We start from the raw sequence: 26,933 nt of genomic DNA on the forward strand, positions 1-26,933 counted from the left end.
GTGGGTTGCTATCTGCATTAAGTAAATTGCAACCTTTTTGTACCAGGCCTTTGTATTCCGCATAATTAGGTAGGGCTGCAGCAACTGATCTGCTAGATCAACCCCAACCATATGCCGGTTATAGGCCTTAAAGCACACTGGCTTCCTTATGATCTCAGTTCTGCCATGTACAGAGACCGCCACCATCCTCTCTGTGTGGATGGTGGTAAGAAGGTATACATCCTTCTTGTCTCTGTACTTAAGTGCCAACAGCTCCTCTTGGCGCAGAGCTGAGGTCTCCCCCCTTTGTAGCCGGGTGCATGCAAGTTGTCCTGGGAAACCTGTGCGGTTCTTTTTAATTGTACCGCAAGCTACTGTATCAAAGCAATACAGTAGCTTGAACAAAAGGACACTTGTATAAAAATTGTCTAAGTACAAGTGATACCCTTTGTTCATTAGGGGTAAAATCAGGTACCAGACAATCTTGCCAGTGGTTCCCATATGTTCTGAGCAGCCTGGAGGGTCAAGGTGGCTATCTTTTCCCTCATACACCCGGAAGGCCTGAGTATACCCAGTCTCACTCTCACAGAGCTTATACACCTCTACTCCATACCTGGAGTGCTTAGAAGGAATATACTGCTTGAATCCCAGCCTTCCCTTATACTTCATCAGGGATTCATCCATGCATATATTCCTTCCAGGTGTATAAGCCTCTACAAACCTGGCAGTAAAGTGGGTAATCAGGGGGCGGGTTTTATACAGCCTGTCAAACTGGGGATGCTCCCTAGGGGGGCACAGGCTGTTGTCGCTGAAGTGCATGAAATGCAGAATCATTTCATACCTCTTCCTCAACATACTCTGTAAGAAAATGGGGGTAGAGCAAATGGGGCTACTGCTCCAGTAGGAGCGGATGGAGGGTTTCTTTATGATGCCATCCACACATACCTGTGTCTCCTGGTAGTCACATCGCAATTGTATGCAGAGTGTTTGTCCGATATGCTACAATAAAGGTATGAATTGATACACCTTATCTTGACTTAAGTGCTTGTGTTGTGCTTAATTCAGTTGACATTTCATTTGGTCTGGGAACCGTATACTGGGGAATTTTCCTTGTTGTTATTTATACCTGAGAACGAGCAGCCTGGTCTGCAAGCTTAGGTTTGTGCCGGGAGAGGCGCCGACACAGCTTCCCTTTCTTGGCTCCTGTTCAGACCAAACTGCTCACCATTCTTAACTCTCACCCTTTTGTGTACATATCTGAGCATATGGCAGGGTCACAATTGGGGTCTGAGTCAGACATAGAGGCGTCTGACTCTGAAGCAAGGAAGGCATACGCCTCATCAGCACTATATGTTCTCTGTGACATAATTTATTTTTATCTGTCACAGAGAAAACAAAATTACTAAAAAACACAAAATTTTAATTTAAATTAACTTAATGGCAGCTTTTGGGTCAGAAAACAATTACTAAAAAAAATTAACCCCCCAAAAATATGACCAGAGAGCAAAAAAAGTGCTGCTATGCTATTGCCAGTGATTTATAGTGATCACTGGCAAACTAGGGGTTAATGGCTCACAATTTTTTCACAATTAATTTAAACTAGCTAAATTGCTTTGAAAAGAGCCTCTGGGTCTCTCAAAAATAAACAACAACAAAAATGAACCCCTAAATAAAATTGCACAGACATCAGTGATTTATAGTGATCACTGGCAAGCTTGGGGTTAATGGCTCTGAAAAGAGCCTTTGGGTCTCTAAATTTTTAACAAATAAATGAAATAAATCTCTCTCTCCTAAACACAGGTCTCTCTCCAAAAAAAAACGCAAATGAGGAGAGGGAGGGAGATCCACACTGATCAGAGTCAATATTTACAAATATATATTGACATGATCAGACAAATGGAATATTTTTTTATTTTTTTTTATTGTTGCAGGCTCAGATTGGATGACCCTAGCTTGCCCCTATGATGAGGCAGGCTAGGGACACCCCCAGAAGCCCCATGATGCACTGGGAATCGCCATCTTTGAAGCCACATGGGGGAGGGGGAAGGTGGCTATATGGGGGCTATATGGGGCTATTTTTTATTATAATCTACTATATGTATATATTTTTTAATTATATGTTGTTTTACTAAGTGCCTCAACCCACCAAGGCACTTAGCACACTTACAGAGCATCAGAAGCCTGCCTGATGGCATCCGATGCTCTGTCTGACTGCTGGGCTCCACGTGGAGTGAAACCAGAAGTGATCGCTCCGGGGGAGTGATCAAAATGGAGCCCAGCAGTCCGGAACAGTATTGCAGAATGCCACAACATCGAGGCATCGCTGCAATACTGTTTGAGCGTCTGGAAGTGATTTTGATCGCTTCCAGCGCTCAGATTACCCAAGGACGTGTCAGGCACGTCCTTGGTCATTAACTGACACCCTTTGGAGGATGTGCCTGACACATCATTGGTCGCCAAGATGTTTCACAGAAAAATTGCTAATCTTCCTGACATTCATTGTTTTGTACAGGCTTTGGTTCGTATCAAGCCTGTCATTAAGCCAATTTCTCTTCCTTGGAGTCTTAATTTGGTTTTGAGGGCTTTACAGGCCCCTCCGTTTGAGCCTATGCATTCTCTGGACATTAAATTACTTTCTTGGAAAGTATTGTTTCTTTTGGCCATCTCTTCTGCTAGAAGAGTTTCTGAATTATCTGCTCTTTCTTGTGAGTCTCCTTTTCTGATTTTTCATCAGGATAATGCGGTTTTGCGGACTTCATTTAAATTTTTACCTAAGGTTGTGAATTCCAACAACATTAGTAGAGAAATTGTTGTCCCTTTCGTTATGTCCTAATCCTAAGAATTCTTTGAAAAGATCTTTGCATTCTTTGGACGTGGTTAGAGCTTTGAAATATTATGTTGAAGCTACTAAAGATTTCAGAAAGACTTCTAGTCTATTTGTTATCTTTTCTGGTTCTAGGAAAGGTCAGAAGGCTTCTGCCAATTCTTTGGTGTCTTGGTTAAAGCTTTTGATTCATCATGCTTATTTGGAGTCGGGTAAATCCCCGCCTCAGAGGATTACGGCTCATTCTACTAGGTCAGTTTCTACTTCCTCTGCTTTTAAGAATGAAGCTTCTGTTGATCAGATTTGCAAAGCAGCAACTTGGTCTTCTTTGCATACTTTTACTAAATTCTACCATTTTGATGTTTTCTCTTCTTCAGAAGCAGTTTTTGGTAGAAAAGTTCTTCAGGCAGCTGTTTCAGTTTGATTATTCTACTTATAATCTCAGTTTTTTCATTATAAAGATTAAAACTTTTTGATTTGGGTTGTGGATTCTTTTTTCAGCGGAATTGGCTGTCTTTATTTTTTTTTTTTAAATCAAAGTTTTTTTTATTGAGGTGTTACAACAGAATAAGATTATCAAACACAGTGCAAATATTGTAAGTTTCTAACATGTTTTCAGAAGTAGTACATCGTTTTTCCAACTAAAATGAAGCCAACATCTCAAATATAATTCCTATCTCAATTACCTTACAAAGAAAGAGCTAAATACATCTCATATCGACACAGAGTGTTTGATTTATAAACAATATGCACCTCTTTTACATTTTGTTTCTTATATTAAGACATAATAAACTTTATGTTAATTAAACAACCATGAAAACCTATACCTCTTATAGAGTGATACTTTATATACAATATAAATGTATTCATTATCTGAGACTTTACATAAAAGAGGAAGCCAAAACAAGTAGCTCTCATTCAAAATATTTTGTGCAAGGACATGATAAAAAGTGTTATGATTTTTTTTCTTACCCGTAGACAAAGGGGAGAAAAAAAAAAAAAAAGTAGATCTCCTTAATTAGAGGGAATGTTGTGAGAGTCTCAACACTCTGTTGTTCTCTATTTTCTGATTAATTATTAATTATTGTTCCCCGTGTAGTGTTAGCCAACTCTCCCATATCATATAGTGTAGATCAGCCTTTCCCATTAAGTTATAAACGTATTGTTCCATTTGTTTCATATACGAAAGTTGCTCTACAACGTTTTGAATGGAAGGAAGTAAAACCTGCTTCCATTTTCTAGCAATTATTAATTTAGTGGCCGTAAGGAAGTAAATTAGGAAGATCCTTCTCGGTAAAGGCATTCTAGGGAAGTTTAAATGTAACAAACTGAGTGAAGGAGAGAAGGGGATATTGTAATGTAGGTCTCCCAATAATTTCATGCAAGAACGCCAAAAGGGCCTAATCTGCGGGCACTCCCACCACACGTGCAACCAGGTACCTCTCTGACCCCACTGTCTCCAACAAACTGGGGAGGAAGTGGGGTAGAATTGGTGTAAACGCACAGGCACTAAGTGCCATCTCCAAACTATTTTATAATGAATCTCCCATAAAGTTGAGCAATGTAGGTATTTTCTAGCAAACACCATTGCTTTATACCAATTTCCTAGATCAAAAGTCTCGTGTAGATCGTTCTCCCAGGCCAATTGGGTTGAGGTTTTAATTAGTGGCTGTTCTTCAATTAATAAGGAATAAAGAAAAGACATCATGCCCCTAGGTTTATGTTTTGATGACCAGCATGTTTCCCATTTGGTTTTTTCCCTCCACTCACTATTTTGTAAGCCCCAGCTTCTCAAGAAACTAAGTAGCCTGATAGTCTCAAAACTATATTTTCCTGGAATATAGTACTTTGTCATAAAGGAGTCTAGAGTAAAGTTTTCTATACCGTCATGTATGTCACCTACCAACATGTCTCTATGCTCTAGCCATATATTCATATGCAATTCCTGTAAGCACCATGCCACACTCACAACAGGATGGATAGGCGAAGGGTGTGGGGCCAAATGACCTCTATGTCTATTTTTATCCCAAAATCTAAGGGCATCAAGTATAAGTGGTTGAGTTATTCCAAGTTTATCCCGACAATGTGCAGGAATCCAAACTAAATCAGCAAGTGTCATATTCAATGGTATCATGTCGCTTTCGACTTCTTGCCATCTGAGACTAGAGTCTGCAGTACTCCATCCCATGATATGAGACAACCTAGCTGCATCATGATAAGCCAGTATACTTGGTAATTATAGACCCCCTTGCTTAATGGTTCTTTGTAAACTTCCACTGGAAATCCTTGGCTTCTTACCTCCCCAAATATATACAGAGATCATACTTTGTAATCTATTAATTATCGATCTTGGTATTTGAATGGGGATACAACGAAAGAGGTACGTAATTTTTGGGAGGAATGACATTTTGATGGAGGCAATCCTGCCTGTCCATGAAATTTCTGAGTACTCCCATGACTCCAATATCTTTTTAAACTCCTGCATTCTGTCTGTAAAATTCCTATCTATCATTGTGGTCGTATCAGGGCCCAGATGGACTCCTAAGTGTTTTATGCTATTTTCTGTCCACTTAAAATTATATCTGTGTTTGATATCTAATATTACATCGTCTGGAATCCCTATCGGCAATGCTTCAGTTTTAGCTAAGTTTAACTTATAGAAGCTGAGCTCTCCAAATTTCTGGATAACATCCATGATGGCGGGTAATGAGGTTTTGGGGGAAGTCAGCAAAAGGGTGATATCATCCGCGAAAAGCGCAATCTTATGGGAGGAGTCTCTAAATGTGATACCCTCTATTTTAGCATCACTCCTAATAGTCTGGGCAAGTGGTTCTATAGCAAGCGCGAATAATAAGGGTGACATGGGACATCCCTGCCTTGTTCCATTAGACACTATGGCCTAGATTTAGAGTTCGGCGGTAGCCGTCAAAACCAGCGTTAGAGGCTCCTAACGCTGGTTTTGGCCGCCCGCTGGTATTTGGAGTCAGTGATTAAAGGGTCTAACGCTCACTTTGCAGCCGCGACTTTTCCATACCGCAGATCCCCCTACGCCATTTGCGTAGCCTATCTTTTCAATGGGATCTTTCTAACGCTGGTATTTAGAGTCGTTTCTGCAGTGAGCGTTAGAGCTCTAACGACAAGATTCCAGCCGCCTGAAAAAAGCAGGAGTTAAGAGCTTTCTGGCTAACGCCGGTTTATAAAGCTCTTAACTACTGTACCCTAAAGTACACTAACACCCATAAACTACCTATGTACCCCTAAACCGAGCTCCCCCCACATCGCCGCCACTCGATTAAAAATTTTAACCCCTAATCTTCCGACCGCCACCTACGTTAGACTTATGTACCCCTAATCTGCTGCCCCTAACACCGCCGACCCCTATATTACATTTATTAACCCCTAATCTGCCCCCCACAACATCGCCGCCAGCTACTTACAATAATTAACCCCTAATCTTCCGACCGCAAAGCGCCGCCACCTACGTTATCCCTATGTACCCCTAATCTGCTACCCCTAACACCGCCGACCCCTATATTATATTTATTATCCCCTAATCTGCCCCCCTCAACGTCGCCGACACCTGCCTACACTTATTAACCCCTAATCTGCCGAGCGGACCGCACCGCTACTATAATAAAGTTATTAACCCCTAACCCGCCTCACTAACCCTATCATAAATAGTATTAACCCCTAATCTGCCCTCCCTAACATCGCCGACACCTAACTTCAATTATTAACCCCTAATCTTCCGATCGGAGCTCACCGCTATTCTAATAAATGTATTAACCCCTAAAGCTAAGTCTAACCCTAACACTAACACCCCCCTAACTTAAATATAATTTTAATCTAACGAAATAAATTAACTCTTATTAAATAAATTAATCCTATTTAAAGCTAAATACTTACCTGTAAAATAAATCCTAATATAGCTACAATATAAATTATAATTATATTATAGCTATTTTAGGATTAATATTTATTTTACAGGCAACTTGGTATTTATTTTAACCAGGTACAATAGCTATTAAATAGTTAAGAACTATTTAATAGTTACCTAGTTAAAATAATAACAAATTTACCTGTAAAATAAATCCTAACCTAAGATATAATTAAACCTAACACTACCCTATCAATAAAATAATTAAATAAACTACCTACAATTACCTACAATTAACCTAACACTACACTATCAATAAATTAAATAAACACAATTGCTACAAATAAATACAATTAAATAAACTAGCTAAAGTACAAAAAATAAAAAAGAACTAAGTTACAGAAAATAAAAAAATATTTACAAACATAAGAAAAATATTACAACAATTTTAAACTAATTACACCTACCCTAAGCCCCCTAATAAAATAACAAAGCCCCCCAAAATAAAAAATTCCCTACCCTATTCTAAATTAAAAAAGTTACAAGCTCTTTTACCTTACCAGCCCTGAACAGGGCCCTTTGCGGGGCATGCCCCAAGAAGTTCAGCTCTTTTGCCTGTAAAAGAAAACATACAATACCCCCCCCCAACATTACAACCCACCACCCACATACCCCTAATCTAACCCAAACCACCCTTAAATAAACCTAACACTAAGCCCCTGAAGATCTTCCTACCTTGTCTTCACCATACCAGGTTCACCGATCCGTCCTGGCTCCGATATCTTCATCCAACCCAAGCGGGGGCTAGACATCCACTGAAGAAGTCCAGAAGAGGGTCCAAAGTCTTCCTCCTATCCGGCAAGAAGAGGACATCCGGACCGGCAAACATCTTCTCCAAGCGGCATCTTCGATCTTCTTCCATCCGGTGCGGAGCGGGTCCATCTTGAAGCAGGCGACGCGGATCCATCCTCTTCTTCCGATGTCTCCCGACGAATGACGGTTCCTTTAAGGGACGTCATCCAAGATGGCGTCCCTCGAATTCCGATTGGCTGATAGGATTCTATCAGCCAATCGGAATTAAGGTAGGAATTTTCTGATTGGCTGATGGAATCAGCCAATCAGAATCTAGTTCAATCCGATTGGCCGATCCAATCAGCCAATCAGATTGAGCTCGCATTCTATTGGCTGATCGGCACAGCCAATAGAATGTGAGCTCAATCTGATTGGCTGATTGGATCAGCCAATCGGATTGAACTTGATTCTGATTGGCTGATTCCATCAGCCAATCAGAATATTCCTACCTTAATTCCGATTGGCTGATAGAATCCTATCAGCCAATCGGAATTCGAGGGACGCCATCTTGGATGACGTCCCTTAAAGGAACCGTCATTCGTCGGGAGACATCGGAAGAAGAGGATGGATCCGCGTCGCCTGCTTCAAGATGGACCCGCTCCGCACCGGATGGAAGAAGATCGAAGATGCCGCTTGGAGAAGATGTTTGCCGGTCCGGATGTCCTCTTCTTGCCGGATAGGAGGAAGACTTTGGACCCTCTTCTGGACTTCTTCAGTGGATGTCTAGCCCCCGCTTGGGTTGGATGAAGATATCGGAGCCAGGACGGATCGGTGAACCTGGTATGGTGAAGACAAGGTAGGAAGATCTTCAGGGGCTTAGTGTTAGGTTTATTTAAGGGTGGTTTGGGTTAGATTAGGGGTATGTGGGTGGTGGGTTGTAATGTTGGGGGGGGGGGGTATTGTATGTTTTCTTTTACAGGCAAAAGAGCTGAACTTCTTGGGGCATGCCCCGCAAAGGGCCCTGTTCAGGGCTGGTAAGGTAAAAGAGCTTGTAACTTTTTTAATTTAGAATAGGGTAGGGAATTTTTTATTTTGGGGGCTTTGTTATTTTATTAGGGGGCTTAGGGTAGGTGTAATTAGTTTAAAATTGTTGTAATATTTTTCTTATGTTTGTAAATATTTTTTTATTTTCTGTAACTTAGTTCTTTTTTATTTTTTGTACTTTAGCTAGTTTATTTAATTGTATTTATTTGTAGCAATTGTGTTTATTTAATTTATTGATAGTGTAGTGTTAGGTTAATTGTAGGTAATTGTAGGTAGTTTATTTAATTATTTTATTGATAGGGTAGTGTTAGGTTTAATTATATCTTAGGTTAGGATTTATTTTACAGGTAATTTTGTAATTATTTTAACTAGGTAACTATTAAATAGTTCTTAACTATTTAATAGCTATTGTACCTAGTTAAAATAAATACCAAGTTGCCTGTAAAATAAATATTAATCCTAAAATAGCTAAAATATAATTATAATTTATATTGTAGCTATATTAGGGTTTATTTTACAGGTAAGTATTTAGCTTTAAATAGGAATCATTTATTTAATAAGAGTTAATTTATTTCGTTATATGTAAATTATATTTAAGTTAGGGGGGTGTTAGTGTTAGGGTTAGACTTAGCTTTAGGGGTTAATACATTTATTAGAATAGCGGTGAGCTCCGATCGGAAGATTAGGGGTTAATAATTGAAGGTAGGTGTCGGCGATGTTAGGGAGGGCAGATTAGGGGTTAATACTATTTATGATAGGGTTAGTGAGACGGATTAGGGGTTAATAACTTTATTATAGTAGCGCTCAGGTCCGCTCGGCAGATTAGGGGTTAATAAGTGTAGGCAGGTGTCGGCGACGTTGAGGGGGGCAGATTAGGGGTTAATAAATATAATACAGGGGTCGGCGATGTTAGGGGCAGCAGATTAGGGGTACATAGGGATAACGTAGGTTGCGGCGGTTTACGGAGCGGAAGATTAGGGGTTAATAATAATATGCAGGGGTCAGCGATAGCGGGGACGGCAGATTAGGGGTTAATAAGTGTAAGGTTAGGGGTGCTTAGACTCGGGGTACATGTTAGAGTGTTAGGTGCAGACGTAGGAAGTGTTTCCCCATAGGAAACAATGGGGCTGCGTTAGGAGCTGAACGCTGCTTTTTTGCAGGTGTTAGGTTTTTTTTCAGCTCAAACAGTCCCATTGTTTCCTATGGGGGAATCGTGCACGAGCACGTTTTTGATGCCGGCCGCGTCCGTAAGCAACTCTGGTATCGAGAGTTGCATTTGCGGTAAAAATGCCCTACGCTCCTTTTTTGGAGCCTAACGCAGCATTTGTTTTAACTCTCGATACCAGAGTTAAATTTATGGTGCGGCCAGAAAAAAGCCCGCGGAGCGTTAACAGCCCTTTTACCGCCGAACTCTAAATCTAGGCCTTTGAATTTTTCGGATTGAAAACCTACCCCCCTGTTGCCGTAGGGCAAGAGTATAAAGCCCTTACTGCTTTCGTAAATTGAAACGGGAAACCAAATCTCTCCAGGACTCCCCATAGGTAATCCCACCTCACCCTGTCAAACGCTTTTTCTGCGTCTAGAGACAGGGCAAGGAGGGGGACCTTTTGTCTCTTAGCTTCTGACATTATATGAGCCAGTCTTCTAGTATTATCAGGACCCTCCCGACCAGGGATAAACCCTACCTGGTCCCCATGTATCAATATTGGTACCACTTTAGCTAGGCGATTAGCCAATATTTTGGAATATAGCTTGGTGTCTATGTTTATTAATGATATGGGTCTGTAACTTCCGCATTCTACCGGGTCTTTGTCAGGTTTTAACAATGTGATTATGTTTGCTTCTAGAAACTCCAATGCTACCGTTCCTTGTTGCATGATCTCGTTAAAGAATTTATATAAAACAGGAATAACAAGCTGGGAGAATGTCTTATAAAACTTCCCCGAGTACCCATCTGGGCCGGGTGCTTTTCCTATCTTAAGTTGTTTAATTGCCAATTTAATCTCTTCAGTCGAGACCTGTCCTCCTAAGGCTTTTACTTGGTCTGCCGACAAAGTGGGGAGATCTAGGTTCCTTAAAAAGGAACTAATTTCGTCATTCCTTGGGAGTTGATTACCCTGCGTGGACTGGATGTTGTAAACGGATTTATAGAATTTACTAAAGGCTAGTCCTATTTCTTTAGGGGAAGAAGCTAAAGCGTCACCTCTATTAATAGCTACGATTCGTTTCTGAGCATCTCGATTACGCAGTTTATTTGCTAAAAAAGTAGTGGGCTTATTGTTACAATAGTAAAATCGCTGCTTGAACTTGTCTAGAGTTCTCTGGATTCTTAACAGTTCTAAATGTCTGATCTGTTTTTTGACCGTCTGAATTTGTTCATTAACCTTAGTGGAATAGATTCTAGAAATTTTAAGTTGACACTCTCTAAGTTTACATGTTAATTCAGCTAGCGTGCCCCCTCTTTCCTTTTTTGCTTTTGCCGCTACCTTGATATAGTGACCTCTCATGTACGCTTTGAGAGTAGCCCAAAGGTTTTGATAACTTGTTTGGCCATCGTCATTTAATTTCAGGTATTCTATCATGACCTCATTAGCATGTTGTATATCTGCCGGAGACTTGATTAGCCAATCGGCTAATTTCCATGTGAATCCCTCACTAGGAATTATTGGGCCAATCTCGAGGGTCACGGAGTGATGGTCTGACCACGAAATTGGGAGAATCTTGGAGCCCTCCAACTTATCTAAAAGTTTAGCCGTTACAAAGAAAGTGTCTATTCTAGAAAACGATCCATGAGGGTTCGAATAGAAAGTATAATCCCTTACAGATGGATTATGCGCTCGCCAAGCATCATATAGCTGGAAATGACACATCAACCTCCTAAACGCACCTGCCTTGGATTGTGCAGACCTATCTTTTCTGAGTGTAGGAGGTACCAATTTATCTATGTCAGTATCCCACGTAAGATTGAAATCCCCACCTACACATAATTCTCCTTGTCTAATAGATGTTACCTTCCCCATTATTTTTTTAAGGAATCGTGTCTGTTTTAGATTGGGAGCGTAAACATTTACCAGGGTAAAAAGCGTATTATTAAGTTTACACACTAAGAAAATATATCTCGCCTGTGGGTCTATTTCACTGTATATTTCTTCAAAACCAACTGAGTCCCTGATCATAATGGCTACTCCTCTAGATTTAGTGTGGTGGGAGGCCCTATATATATGTGAGTAATTGCGAAAATTAAATGTCTCACCTCTCTGTTGTAACCAATGCGTTTCTTGGATAAACGCTACGTCGGTTCTATGTCGTCTAAGTTGGTTAATGAGAAGGCTTCTTTTGGTCGGAGAATTTAGGCCCTGTACGTTATGGGAGATAAACCTTAAGCCAGACATTTTCTAATACTAATAAGTGTAGTAAGTAAAAGAGTAGGTTATTGGGGGTGTAAAAAGGGAAGGAAGAGGGGGAAGGGATTAAGGAGGAGGAAGAAGAGAGAGAAAAAAAAAATAGGGGGGGGAGCTTTGTCTACGTGTGATCTACTATCCAATTGCACAGACCTCTGCTTCTTTACAGAGGTAAAAATAAGAACTACCTATAACAATATTGTATAAGTAGCGGATGAACACCGCCTATTTGTCCACCTATAAAGGAGTGAACACTATATGAGAAGTTTAACCTAGTTCAACCTGCTTAAATTATAACTTCCAACAACTTCTGAAAAAGGAAAGGGGAAGGGGGGGGAGCTGAGTCACTTGTAATATTTAGGGACAGTGTGTTTCCGTCTCAATGGTTATCTTGGTAGATAGTGAAACTTAGTAGCATGTGTTGACTAATATTATTTAAAGCAGTGTATGCAAAATGTGACTTGAAGTATAACTACAAACAACTTCCCAAGAGGAAAAAGAAAAGATAAGGGGGGGGGGAGCCAAGGCCTCTTACAATGCTTAGGAATGAAGTGTTGCTGTATCAAAGGTTATCTCGGAAGATAATGAAACTCAATGTCATGCACTGACTAAAGCTATTAAGGCAGTGAACTTAAAACGTGAGTTTTGATAATGTCAATGGTACATTACTGAGGTAAGCCCAGCGTAACTGGAAAAAAAAAGAAGAGTAAAATATATGTGGATAGGAGAGAGTCTAGGTGGAGAAATACTCCGCGACTGAGCTGAAGAGAGAATAACTAAAAAAGAAAAAAGAAACATTCTTACAGTAGAATAAGGGAAGGGAAACAATAAACATTTATATAAAAACATTACTACTTCCCTTGTACATAACTATATTCTCAATCTCCATATAGCAATGAAAAAGGAGCATTAATACATAACCAACCTTTGTATTATTCGTTCAGTGTTTCAATGATCCATTGGAACCTATGCTTAATAAGTAAAAATCTATCAACATTCTTATCTTATTCTTAAAGAGTTAGTACTAGAAAACATAACTACTCATAACATCTACAAAATAAGCTTAATAGAGCAATTGACCTGTTGTTATAAATTATCTGCGTCTGACCGCTACACCCTGAATTAGTGAGTTAAATATCTAACTCTGATATAAGGAGTTTCTAGAGAGTCTTAAAAAAAAAAAAAATACTTTATGTGATGTTCGGGTCTCCCATTGTGGGTGTTGAGGCTCTATCTTGTTGTTTGTTTGGCCTTTTAGCCAGTGGTTGCCACTCTGTCGCTGATGGTCTTAAGTTCCTCTGTAAAGCTGGGGCATGGTCTGGAATTGCTGCCTGTTGCCCTAGACCTAGAGTTGTTAGGAGCTTCAATCCCTGTTCGAGTGAAGAAACCACGTAACTCTTGTTGTCATGTTGAAAGAAAAGTCTCACTGGGAAACCCCATCTATACTTAATCTCAGCTTTCCTCAAACCCAGTGTGATAGGCGCAAATTATCTCCTTTTTGCTAGGGTAAAAGAAGAAAGGTCTAGAAACAGTTGTACGCCTGGATATTTTTCATTTAGCGTAGTATTGGAGAAGGAGGCTCTCATCAGTCTTTCCTTAAAAGTAAAATAATGGAGACGGACAATGACATCCCTTGGTAGTTCTGAGGCCATTGTTCTCGGTTTAATTGCTCTGTGAGCTCTATCGATCAGAGCATCTGTGTCTTTAAGAGGGCCCAGAAGGACTTGAAAAAGGGCAAACAAATAATCAGGTAGGTCAGATGGACTGATATCTTCTTTAATACCTCTTATCCTGATATTATTCCTTCTGGACCTGTCTTCAATGTCTGCCATCTTGGATTCGAGGTCGCTAATGATTTCGGCCAATGATTGGGCATATGAGAGCAGGTTAGCCTGATCTACAGCCATATCTTCTTGTTTTCTCTCCAAGGTCTCAGATCTTTCACTTTGTGCATTTAAATCTCTACTTAATTCAGCCACCGAGTTCAGAATTTCAGACCTAAGTGAGGTGTAGTGGGTGTCTATCTTAGATGACAATGCATTTATCGAATCCAGTATCTTTGAGCCAGAATGAACTGTTTTCCCTTTTGAAAGAGGCTCTGGGTCAGGGATCCCCTTATAGGAGGGAAGTGAATCTCTGGACTCGTCATCTGAGCCTTCCCTATCTGAGAGCATTCTATTAGAAAAGTGGTCAACTACTGTGCGTTTGGGACCGTCTCCCGGTCTTTGTTGATGTTTTTTCTTGTTTGAATGTGCCATTTTAAAGCTTTTACCGGGGAATTTATTGCCACCAGCATCAGGATCTAGAAAGGATATAACTTTAGTGATGTGACTTCTTCAGACTGATGTTTATGAATAAGTCTCTGTAAGTGGCTACAATCACTGTATTAAACGTTTGGGCTTGCTCCTAGTAATGTGTCAGTCGCCTAGCTTCTCCACCTCTCCCCCATCTAGGGATCTAGTGTGCGGACATGATGTGGGTTGGTCTCTTTATTGAATTTTATGGTTTGCCCACATATGATGTAGAAAGAAGGAAGCCCACAGTAGTTAATGATAAGCCTTTAATAAAAGAGCCTTAGTTAGCACCGCACCTCAGGGATGGCGTCCTCACTTGACCAGGACGGGAAAAGGAGAGAGGGTATGACCTGCTGCAACACAGCACAGCAGGAAAGGGGGAGGTGCGTGCTTTATCAATTTGTGGTTTTAATATAACAGGCAATTAGAACAGTTCGAATGACACATGGGCCACAGAGAAGGGGACAGGGGGAAAGTAACTTCTATGGCATTCAATATTTCCCCACAGTGTCCCTGAGGCAACAATTGAAGAAACTTTCTTTTTGAGCAATGCAGTCAGATCAGTTGTTTTTCCTAATAACAGATAATAATTATGTGAATTGTAAAAGGTAGGAGGCCTAAACAACTTTGATAATTCTTATGTGAGGCTTAGGGTGCTGGGACCTCCATCTCATGTGAACAAGCTACTATGCATTTTCCCAACAAGTGAAACAAACAGACAGTATGATCAAATAGCCAAAGTGAGATTGTCTTTTTATCAGCATATGACACGTAGATCTATTATGATAATTCCAATAATGTAAATCTTAAGGTCAAATAGTATTTTCTAGGTGAGGATATGCTTCCCCTAGGGAGAAATGTACCTGCTTGCTGAGGAATAAAGATGTTCAGTCTATTATCTCAAAAAGACAATATGGGATATAGTACAAATGTGGAAGTGCTGTTATTATCAGACCGGATGGTCCACTATATATAGCTGAGGTTGTCTGAGAAGTCTTTATCAGTTAAAACTGTGTCTCACCCCTCCGGTGTGTGGTGATTGGTAACTGCGCCACAGTATAACTAAAAATGGCGAATTTTCGTGCCAAATCCCTTGTGCTGAGCTGCAACAGTCTCTAACTTATATTATGGGAAATAAACTTGTCAGCTCTAGAGTTCAATTTGGGCAGCTTCACACAATTAGCTCAGAGGTGCACGGTATTCAAAGAAGTGCTGTCCTGTATCTGTTCTCTATACCCAATTTAATTGACAGGTCCCGGAGCACTTTAGGCCAATGTCACTTACTATTGCTTTATATGATTTGTCTCACCGCATGGGCACCGGGAGATCTGGGACCTCCGATCTGTCTCACCTGACACTTCCAAGTTTTACCCTCAGGTTCTGAGCGGATCACTTGCCTTCCGAAAGCTGTGCGTTGTGTTCGGTGGCTCAGTGTGGATGGCCTCAGGGTCTAACCGGCACCGCTGTTAATCACCGCTGTCTAAGCGTCTGCTATCTCTGCAGCTGTATGTCTTCTGGTGTCCTCCGGAGCGGATCCCCGACCCTCCGGAGGTGATGAGATAGCAGGCTGTAAATGGCCACTCTGTCGATGCGTTCACCCGGTACTTGCAGCGATAGTCAGAGTAACAGGGTTCAGAGTCTATGGATTCTGCAACACTCGGGCTTGTTCAGTATATATTCAGCAAATCTCCAACTTACTAAATATTTCTTGATCAGCCAGCATTGGTCACTTTATATAGTATAAACCCTGGTTTTATCTATAACATCATGAGAGCTACATAAAACCACAGCCTCTTCATATAGCGGTTAGCTCCGCCCCGGCTGTCTTTATTTTTATCCCTCACTCTCTAATGACTCTTACGTGGAGTTCCACATCTTGGGTATTTGCTATCCCATACATCACTAGCTCATGGACTCTTGCCAATTACATGAAAGAAAACATAATTTATGTAAGAACTTACCTGATAAATTAATTTCTTTCATATTGGCAAGAGTCCATGAGGCCCACCCTTTTTGTGGTGGTTATGATTTTTTTGTATAAAGCACAATTATTCCAATTCCTTGTTGATGCTTTCGCTCCTTTCTTATCACCCCACTTCTTGGCTATTCGTTAAACTGAATTGTGGGTGTGGTGGGGGGTGTATTTATAGGCATTTTGAGGTTTGGGAAACTTTGCCCCTCATGTTAGGAATGTATATCCCATACGTCACTAGCTCATGGACTCTTGCCAATATGAAAGAAATGATTTTATCAGGTAAGTTCTTACATAAATTATGTTTTTTTTTTCGAAAATCCTTAAAAAATTGAAGTTTCCTTAGAATATGGTAATTCTAAAAAAAGTTCAATCACTTAAAATAAAGAGTCGATATAGATAGTCAATGTTACCAAGATATTGATTACCTAGAATATAATTTTATTAATTATTTCTGTTCTTAATTAAAGGGATATAAAGGTGCAATAATGTTTAATATGTTAGATCAGTTTATTATTGTACCACTGATTGTATATAACTATGTATTTAAAGGGACAGTCTACACCTTGGTCATCTTAAAGTCTTACCTTAGATTAAGCTGCAAATAGCCTCCTGCACCTTTATCATGCAGCAGAAACAGTAAAAAAAATGGCTCAATTTGTGCATAGAATTAATCTGAAAAGTGGTCAGATTAAGCTTTACATAAAAAACAGGCAATCCTAAAACCTGTAACAATAGGAGAGTTTTGTAAAGGGGGGATTAATGCAAAGTGCCTAAAAAATTAGTCTTAAAATCTAAAGTTATCAAGCAATCAAGAAAAAATATAAAATATAACATATATAAATATTTAAATAATATTTGTATGGAACTGTGCCTCAAATAGATATAAACAATATATAAATAGATATAAACAATATATAAATAGATATAAACAATATGTAAATAAATATAAAAAATATATAAAAATATAGATATAAAAATATAAATAAATATAAACAATATATAAATAAATATAAACAATAAATAGATATAAACAATATATAAATAGATATAAACAATATATAAATAAATATAAACAATATATAAATAGATATAAACAATATATAAATAGAGTTAAACAATGTATGAATAGGAAATATAATAGATATGTACTCCATGCAATATGTATATATATATATATATATATATATATATATATATATATATATATATAAATATAAAAATATACAATTTTATTTGTTAAACCCCTTAGCGACCGACGACGTATGGGGTAAGTCCTATAAAAAAATACAGTTAACGAACAAGGACGTACCCCATACGTCGTCGGTCCTTGAAAGCAGTGGAAGCGATCCTGATCGCTTCCAGACGCTTTCCAGTTATTGCAGTGATGCCTCGATATCGAGGCATCCTGCAATAACATTTCTTAGCCATCTAATACAGAGAGCCACTCTGTGGCCCTCACTGCATCGGACATCAATGTTGTTGGGTCTGAGCCGATGTGGGAGGCGGGTGGGCGGCCATCAATAGGAGTTATCATCAAGAGGGGGGGCGGGATTGTGGGCGGGGTCGCGCACGGACAAGCACAAGTGCATGGGGCGGCAGGCGGGTGTGGGTGGGAACCATTAAACTATTGAAAATGTAATGATATTAAGTGGGAGAAAGGGGGAAGGGAATTGGGAATTTTAAAGATCTAAGGGATCTGATAGGGATAGGGGGTTGGTATTTGGGGGGGAAGCTACACTACAGAAAAAAATAAAAAAAAAATAAAACAAAACAATTTTATTGTAAACTGGGTACTAGCAGACAGCTGCCAGTACCCAAGATGTCTCCCAATAAGATAGAGGAGGAGGATTAGAGAGCTGTTTGGGGGGGATCAGGGAGGTTGGGGGCTAAGGGGGGATCCTACACAGCAGAACAATTAAAAAAAAAAAAAAAACCTTATTTTAGTACTGGCAGACTTTCTGCCAGTACTTAAGATGGCGTGGACAATTGTGAGGTGGGGGAGGGAAAAGAGCAGTTTGGGAGAGATCAGGGGGTGTGATGTGTCAGGTGGGAGCAGATCTCTACACTAAAGCTAAAATTAACCCTGCAAGCTCCCTACAAGCTACCTAATTAACCCCTTCACTGCTAGACATAATACACGTTTGATGTGCAGCGGCATTTAGCGGCCTTCTAATTACCAAAAAGCAACACCAAAGCCATATATATCTGCTATTTATGAACAAAGGGGATCCCAGAGAAGCATTTACAACCATTTGTGCCATAATTGAACAAGCTGTTTGTAAATAATTTCAGTGAGAAGCCTAAAGTTTGTGAAAAAGTGAAAACAATTTTTTATTTGATCGCATTTGGCGATGAAATGGTGGCATGAAATATACCAAAATGATATACCAAAGATATCAGTGTTCCAATGTAACTATCACTAATTTTGAAAAAACGTGGTTTGGAAATAGCAAAGTGTTACTTGTATTTATTGCCCTATAACTTGCAAAAAAAAAACATGTTAGCATTAGGTATTTCTAAACTCAGGACAAAATTTAGAAACTAATTAGCATGGGTGTTTTTTGGTGGTTGTAGATGTGTAACAGATTTTGGGGGTCAAAGTTAGAAAAAGTGTGTTTTCAATTTTTTCCTCATATTTTTTTATAGTAAATTATAAGATATGATGAAAATAATGGTATCTTTAGAAAGTCAATTTAATGGCGAGGAAAACGGTATATAATATATGTGTGTGTACAGTAAATGAATAAGAGGAAAATTACAGCTAAACACAAACACCACAAAAATGTAAAAATAGCCTTGGTCCCAAACGGTCAGAAAAGGGAAAAGTGCTCTGGTCACTAAGGGGTTAAACATATAGATATAAAACACATTATATGACTAAATCATACATGATTTTGTAAAAAATTATATATTTGTTTAAAAAATGCATTTGTCGAAAATCCTTAAAAAATTGAAGTTTCCTTAGAATATGGTAATGCTAAAAAAAGTTCAATCACTTAAAATAAAGAGTCGATATAGATAGTCAATGTTATGCGTAGTATATGATTGATACTAGTCGAATCCTTACCAGACTTTCTATGAAGCGATGCAATGTTTTTTGTTGAGGATTTTTTGCTGAATAGCAACTTCCTGCACGCCCACCTATGTGGGATAAAGTCACCTTCGTTACGGATTATCTGGAAGGTGACTTCATCCCGCATAGGTGGTGTGCTGGAAGTTGCACGGACACTAGGACGCACTGAGTTTGATTCAATTTTGGATGTAAGCATTATAGGTCAACGGATCGATCGTCTATTCAGCAAAAAATCATCAACAAAAAACATTGAATTTCCAAAGAAGCATTTTTTAAACAAATATATCATTTTTTATAAAAACATGCATGATTTAGTCATATGATGTGTTTTATATCTATATGTTTAAACAAATAAAATGGTATCTTTTAATATATATACATATTGCATGGAGTACATATCTATTATAGTTCCTATTCATACATTGTTTAACTCTATTTATATTATATTTATTTGAGGCACAGTTCCATACAAATATTATTCAAATATTTATATATGTTATATTTTATATATTTTTTCTTGACTGCTTGATAATTTTAGATTTTAAGCCTAATTTTTTTTAGGCGCTTTGCATTAATCCCCCCCCCTTTACAAAACTCACTTTGAAATGGCTGCCAAGCTCAACCCACTGATGACATCATGATCTGGGCTGCCTATGGCATCCAATCAGAAAAGGCTCACTAGTTAGATTCAACAGACTAGCATTGCTATTCATCAGAGTGCCTAGATGCAGCCCAGATCATGATGTCATCAATGGGCAGAGTTTGGCAGCCATTTCAAAGTGGCCAGAGACAATATTTATTTTAAAATAACTTTTACTGTTCCTGCTGCATGATATAGAGCTAGCTGAGCATATCTGGTGGGCCAATGACAACACTCAGTAGTACATAAGTTTGTTAACAGAAGTGAAATTAAAAGTATCATAAAATGACACATTCTACCTAAATCATGAAAGTGTAATTTCCTATCCCTTTAATTAACAGAAAATGTATGTGTATAAAGTCTTGCTGGTGATTAATTATCTGGGTTGGTGTAAGTCAGGGGTTAATTTGATATTGTTTTATGTACTGTTAAAGGGACAGTAAAGTCAAAATTAAACTTAAATGGATTGGATAGAACATGACATTTCAAACAATGTTCCAATTTACTTCTATTATAATTTATGCTTAGTTCTCTTAGTATTCTTTGTTAAAGAGTAAATCCTAGGTGAACTCAGGAGCGTGCACGTATCTTCAGACAGCAGAGTTTGCAAGAACAATTATAGCATTGTTATACATAGTTACAAACACTGCTGCACAGAGTACTAAATAAGCGTGTACGCCCCTAAGCTCATATAATATCAGCCTCCTAGGTTTACTCTATAACAAAGGATACCAAAAGAACAAAGCAAATTAGATAATAGAAGTAAATTGGAAAGTTGGGTACAATTGCTGCTCTATCTGAAACAACAGTGTTTAACTCTTTCACTGTCAGTTTTGGTTTCTGTCTTTGTGTCAGGGTACCAATAAGACGAGAAGTGCAAAAATAATCCCACCTTTATTAATAATAAATGATAAAAAGTCCACAAGTCAAATAACAAGCCAGGAGTCAAAGCCAGAGCTGGTAGTCAGATGAGCCGAGTCAGAAGCCTGTCACACCGTGCTGCTCTAGCTGTTGCTAGGGGCGCGGCATCTCCTTCCCTGCTCGTTGCCAGGGGTAGTGTCGGGTCCGGATGCGTGCAGCGCGGACGTCATCAGCGCATGCTCCTGATGCCGGTCAGACCTCTGTGGCAAGAATCCTGCGCCTATTTAAAACTTTTACAAATGATCTGTCACTGCCCAGGTACAGGTGTTACTTTGTGTGCTCCTGGGTGTGACAGATCGTTCTATCTATATGCCTATTACTGTTGTAGAACCTGCCTGACTACTCTACCTGCTTTACCCCATAACTGCTGGATTGTATTACTGTTGTCGAACCCTGCCTGCCGGACAATTCTAGTGGTGTGCCCTTGGATAACTTTACTGTTGTCAAACCCTGCCTGTCTGACCATTCTAGTGGTTTATCCTTGGACTGCTTTACTGTTGCCAAACCCTGCCTGCCTATTCTAGTGGTTCATCCTTGGACTGCTCTGCCATTGCCGCTGGGGACTGTCCTACCTGTGGTGAGTGCAGCCTTCCTCATCTTATTAACTTTCTCTGCTCTGGGATATTCCCTATCATTCCGGCTCGACGCCGGGATAACAAGACTACTGGCAGAGTTTGGTCTGATAGAGGAGTATCCCACAAGCGTTAAAGAGCCAAAGCGAGTATTTAGGCGAGCCAGAATCAGGAACAAGGAGAACAGCAAAGTCAGGAACAAGTCAGGAATCAGGAACCAGAAGAGACATCAGGCAAGCCAGGTAATACACAGGAACTTGAACACAGGAACTAACAAACAGGTCTGAGACAACGCAAGGGCAAAGCATACTGAACAGAGGCCTGTTAAATAATAAGTGATTACATTACAATTCTGAGACTGCAACCTGTATCACATGGATTTTGTACAACAGTCTGGCCATAAAAGGGCGTACAGGAAATGAGCAGCATCAAACACTCTGTACCAGACTCAGTAAGAAAGGTGAGTAAAATGGCTGCCAGCAGCACATGGCAAACAAAGCAGGGGGAAAAAACTGACACTTTGATGATGTTTTCCTAATTATTGTGTGATATTGTGTTTTTAATTATACAAATAATTTGAAATACTGGTTTGGATTACAATCACTTTTTATTTGCTTGAAAAAACATTGTATATCATTTATATAGTAAAAAGCAACATTACATGATATACGCACACAATGGTATAAATATACCTAACACTTGTGCTCTTGATACAAAGGGATTTATCAGACATATAATGTTCCCTTTATATATACAGTATGTGCTATTATCAGTTCTTGTGGCTTCTAACTAACATGAAAACATATAACAGACATAATATCAAGTTACAGAACATGACACACATATTACATACCCAGTATACATGTAGGTTAAAGTAGCCATTTAAATGAAACTGATTATGATCACGTATGTACCGGTTACTGATATTGTGTCTCATTAAATAAAATCAGTTTCCCCCCAGTAATTCCTCTGGTATATAACATGTACAATGCTAAGCATCTATTGCTATAAGAAAAGGTTTATCCGCATGATGTGCACATTAAATATATCTCCCATATGTCAATCATTTGAGACTGATGTTCTTGTTTATATAAGTCTCTAACACTCTATTCATATAAAGACTCCTTTATTCTGTAAATGTAATAATTGTCTCCCCTATGTAAAACAAACGTACAACTCCTAACACTGGCATATTAATAAACACTGGGGGTGCTTTGGTGGTGAGTGGTTGTGTAAACGGGTCAGTATGAGGACAGATCTGTATATTCCTGTGTGGTGTTTGGAGTCTATCACACTGATATGAGAGAAACTGAGGTGCACATATATAGAGGAATAAAGGACAGCAGAAGAGCACTTCCAATCTGGGGCTTTTATAACTGAGATTTAGTAAATATTATCTACAATAGGATCCTTTTTGTTGCTTCTATTTAGAGAGTTTGTCCTCTTTAGGATAATTGTAACAAATGGGAAAATTCAGGTGGCGCTTAAAAAAGCTGTGGGTTAAATACTAATACAAACTCTTAAAAATTCCCTCTTTTAAAAAAATTCTTACTAGATGCAGTCAGCTCTTCAAAACACTTAATTTATTAAACACAGTATGAAGACAATTCAAATGTCATTAAAAAATTGTTCAAATATCATCACAAATTCAATCATACGTTTTGGCCCAAAACAGTTACAATCACCATTCATACAGCCTACAATTTTTATTCACTGATAACTTTAACTATACTATATAAAAATTGATAAAATAACAGGTCAATATCAGTGCTTAATCAACAATAAAATAATTCAAACATAAAATGCTCCTTCAACTTTTTTAGGTATATCGAGCTTCTATGAATTTCCTTACTGATCGTATCCTATGTAAACACTATGCAACATATAACCACCAGTGCAATGTTTGATATAAGAGAACCGTAGTGTTAACTTGCTGTTAGTCAGTTCAAACAGTATCAGCTGTCTCCAATTGTAAATAATGTGCAATGTTCTTAAACAACTTGGTTATCCAATCACCACCTCTTTCCAAATGCGCTTCCAAATTACAAACACTCTTGGTGCTGGGTGTGCTAATACAGTCTCTTTCCAAAAGTATCACTTTTTTTGTCACAGGATTAATTAAGCGTGTTAGTCTCCTCTAATTATATCTGACATTATCAGTGCAGGGAACCCTGTGCTCTTAATCACACATGTTCTCACCTGCTCCTTATTGATGTCTTGTCCGGCTGTTCCCCACCGGCAGGTACGCTGTGTTTGGTGCATCTCAGGATACTGGGTTTCTTTAGTAACGATCTTCACTTGCGCAAGTCTTGGTATGGTTACTATTTACCTCCCAGCCGTCAGGAAAGCCTTAGGTCTCTGCACATAGGTACTAAGTACGCAGAGTCCTTGCGTTTAGAATAAACTCCAAATTCTTAAGTTCCACAGAGAGTATGCTTATCACCTTCAACGTTTCACCCTTAAGGAGTGGGGCTTTCTCAATAGGATCCTTTTTGTTGCTTCTATTTAGAGAGTTTGTCCTCTTTAGGATAATTGTAAAAATGTTTGTACACTGTGCATATAAAGTTTATTTGTGTGTAAATATTTAGTGTTTTGTGATACCGGATGTAAAACATTTTTTTTCCCACTTTCTAAATATGTGAAAGGTTTCTTCCCTTGTGAATCTTTTCATGAGTTTTAAGATTATCCATTTGTGTAAAACTTTTTCCACACTCTGTACATGTGAATGGCTTTTCTCCTGTGTGACTCCTTTCATGAGTTTTCAAACTACTCATTCCTGTAAAACTTTTTCCACACTCTGTACATGTGAATGGCTTTTCTCCTGTGTGACTCATTTCATGAGTTTTCAGACGATCCATTCGTGTAAAACTTTTTCCACACTCTGTACATGTGAAATGCTTTCCCCCTGTGTGAATCCTTTCATGAGTTTTCAGATGCCTCTTTTGTGTAAAACTTTTCTCACACTCTGTACATGTGAAAGGCTTTTCCCCTGTGTGAATCCTTTCATGAGTTTTTAGAAAACTCTTTTGTGTAAAACTTTTCCCACACTCTGTGCATGTGAAAGGCTTTTCCCCTGTGTGAATCCTTTCATGAGTTTTCAGTCTACTCATTTCTGTAAAACTTTTTCCACACTCTGTACATGTGAACGGCTTTTCCCCTGTGTGAATCATTTCATGAGTTTTCAGATCTCTCTTTAGTGGAAAACTTTTCCCCTGTGTGTATTCTTTCATGAGCTTTCAGACTACTCTTTCGTGGAAAACGTTTCCCACACTCTGTACATGTGAAAGGCTTTTCCCCTGTGTGAATCCTTTCATGAGTTTTCAGTCTACTCATTTCTGTAAAACGTTTTCCACACTCTGTACATGTGAACGGCTTTTCCCCTGTGTGAATCATTTCATGAGTTTTCAGATCTCTCTTTAGTGGAAAACTTTTCCCACACTCTGTACATGTGAACGGCTTTTCCCCTGTGTGAATTCTTTCATGAGCTTTCAGACTACTCTTTCGTGGAAAACTTTTCCCACACTCTGTACATGTGAAAGGCTTTTCCCCTGTGTGACTCCTTTCATGAGTTTTCAGAAGATCCATTCGTGTAAAACTTTTTCCACACTCTGTACATGTGAAAAGCTTTTCCCCTGTGTGAATCATTTCATGAGTTTTCAGACTACTCATATGTAGAAAACTTTTTTCACACTTTGTACATGTGAAAGGCTTTTCTCCTGTGTGAATTATTTCATGATATTTCAGACGATTCATTCGTGTAAAACTTTTTCCACACTCTGTACATATGAAAGGCTTTTCCCCTGTGTGAATCATTTCATGAGTTTTCAGATGCGTCTTTCGTCTAAAACTTTTCCCACACTCTGTACATGTGAACGGCTTTTCCCCTGTGTGAATCCTTTCATGCCTTTTCAGACTACTCTTTAGTGGAAAACTTTTTCCACACTCTGTACATGTGAACGGCTTTTCCCCTGTGTGAATCCTTTCATGCCTTTTCAGACTACTCTTTAGTGGAAAACTTTTTCTACACTCTGTACATGTGAAAGGCTTTTCCCCTGTGTGAATCATTTCATGAGTTCTCAGATCTCTCTTTAGTGGAAAACTTTTCCCACACTCTGTACATGTGAAAGGCTTTACCCCTGTGTGAATCATTTCATGAGTTCTCAGATCTCTCTTTAGTGGAAAACTTTTCCCACACTCTGTACATGTGAACGGCTTTTCCCCTGTGTGAATCCTTTCATGAGTTTTCAGACTACTCTTTAGTGGAAAACTTTTTCCACACTCTGTACATGTGAAAGGCTTTTCCTCTGTGTGAATCATTTCATGAGTTCTCAGATCTCTCTTTAGTGGAAAACTTTTCCCACACTCTGTACATGTGAAAGGCTTTTCCCCTGTGTGAATCCTTTCATGATATTTCAGACTACTCATTTCTGTAAAACTTTTTCCACACTCTGTACATGTGAACGGCTTTTCCCCTGTGTGAATTCTTTCATGAGCTTTCAGACTACTCTTTCGTGGAAAACTTTTCCCACACTCTGTACATGTGAAAGGCTTTTCCCCTGTGTGAATCCTTTCATGAGTTTTCAGTCTACTCATTTCTGTAAAACTTTTTCCACACTCTGTACATGTGAACGGCTTTTCCCCTGTGTGAATCCTTTCATGAGTTCTCAGATCACTCTTTAGTGGAAAACTTTTTCCACACTCTGTGCATGTGAAAGGCTTTTCCCCTGTGTGAATCCTTTCATGAGTTTTCAGATGTTCTATTCGTGTAAAACATTTGCTGCACTCAGTACATGTGTGTGGTTTCTCACCTGTGTGAATTTTGTAGTGTTCCAGTAGATGAGACTTGCATCTAAAGCTTTTCTCACATTCTGTACATTTGAAAGTTTTTTCCTTTGAATGCATCATTTGGCTAGACTGTAGACTTTTCCATTCTTTAATATCTTTTGAGTACTCAGTAAATGTGTGTGGTTTATCCTCTGGGATAATCATTTCACTAGAAAAGTCATAAATGTTGTCCTCTTCTTTGATGACTAAATTACTCTCTGTACATAATGATTGCTGCCCAGTTCCTGCCAAGTCACCATCCTCTCTAAATACCTGCTGTGATATCCCCAATGTTTGTGAATAGTCATTAGTGTCTAAGACTTTTGGAGTTTGCGGTAACATTCTGATGCTTCCTATAGTGAAGGATGGATATGAACTATTCAAGTGTTTGTCTACATAAAAAGAAATGGAATAAAGAAAAATAAGAATGTTTATTTATTTATAATATAATCCATCTCAATAAAAAACATTTTTTTATACTCAAATGTCTTCCGTTTTGTATTTTTAAAGGGACAGTCTACACCAGAATTGTTATTGTTTTAAAAGATAGATAATCCCTTTATTACCCATTCCCCAGTTTTGCATAACCAACACAGTTATATTAATATACTTTTAACCTCTGTGATTATCTTGTATCTAAGCCTCTGCAAACTTCCCCTTTATTTCAGTTCTTTTGACAGACTTGCAGTTTAGCCAATCAGTGCTTGCTACCAGATA

At 38.8% G+C, this 26,933-nt stretch overlaps 2 protein-coding genes across 2 annotated transcripts in view; both read right to left on the reverse strand.

Annotated features, from left to right (window-relative positions):
- The window catches only part of LOC128659831 (gastrula zinc finger protein XlCGF26.1-like), a 98,870-nt gene that overhangs the window by 70,798 nt on the left and 1,139 nt on the right, over positions 1–26,933 (reverse strand). Inside the window, exon 2 of the mRNA XM_053713405.1 lies at positions 24,653–26,608. Within this exon, the coding sequence (XP_053569380.1) occupies positions 24,653–26,608 (1,956 nt within the window). The remainder of the gene's footprint in view (positions 1–24,652; positions 26,609–26,933) is intronic.
- On the reverse strand, positions 21,981–24,765 carry LOC128659833 (gastrula zinc finger protein XlCGF7.1-like). Its single transcript, XM_053713407.1, has one exon. It carries the CDS (start codon positions 24,620–24,622, stop codon positions 24,023–24,025), a length of 600 nt encoding a protein of 199 aa, XP_053569382.1. The 5' UTR covers positions 24,623–24,765; the 3' UTR covers positions 21,981–24,022.

The sequence above is a fragment of the Bombina bombina genome, chromosome 5 (assembly GCF_027579735.1).
Source record: "Bombina bombina isolate aBomBom1 chromosome 5, aBomBom1.pri, whole genome shotgun sequence".
Classification (NCBI taxonomy): Eukaryota; Metazoa; Chordata; class Amphibia; order Anura; family Bombinatoridae; genus Bombina; species Bombina bombina.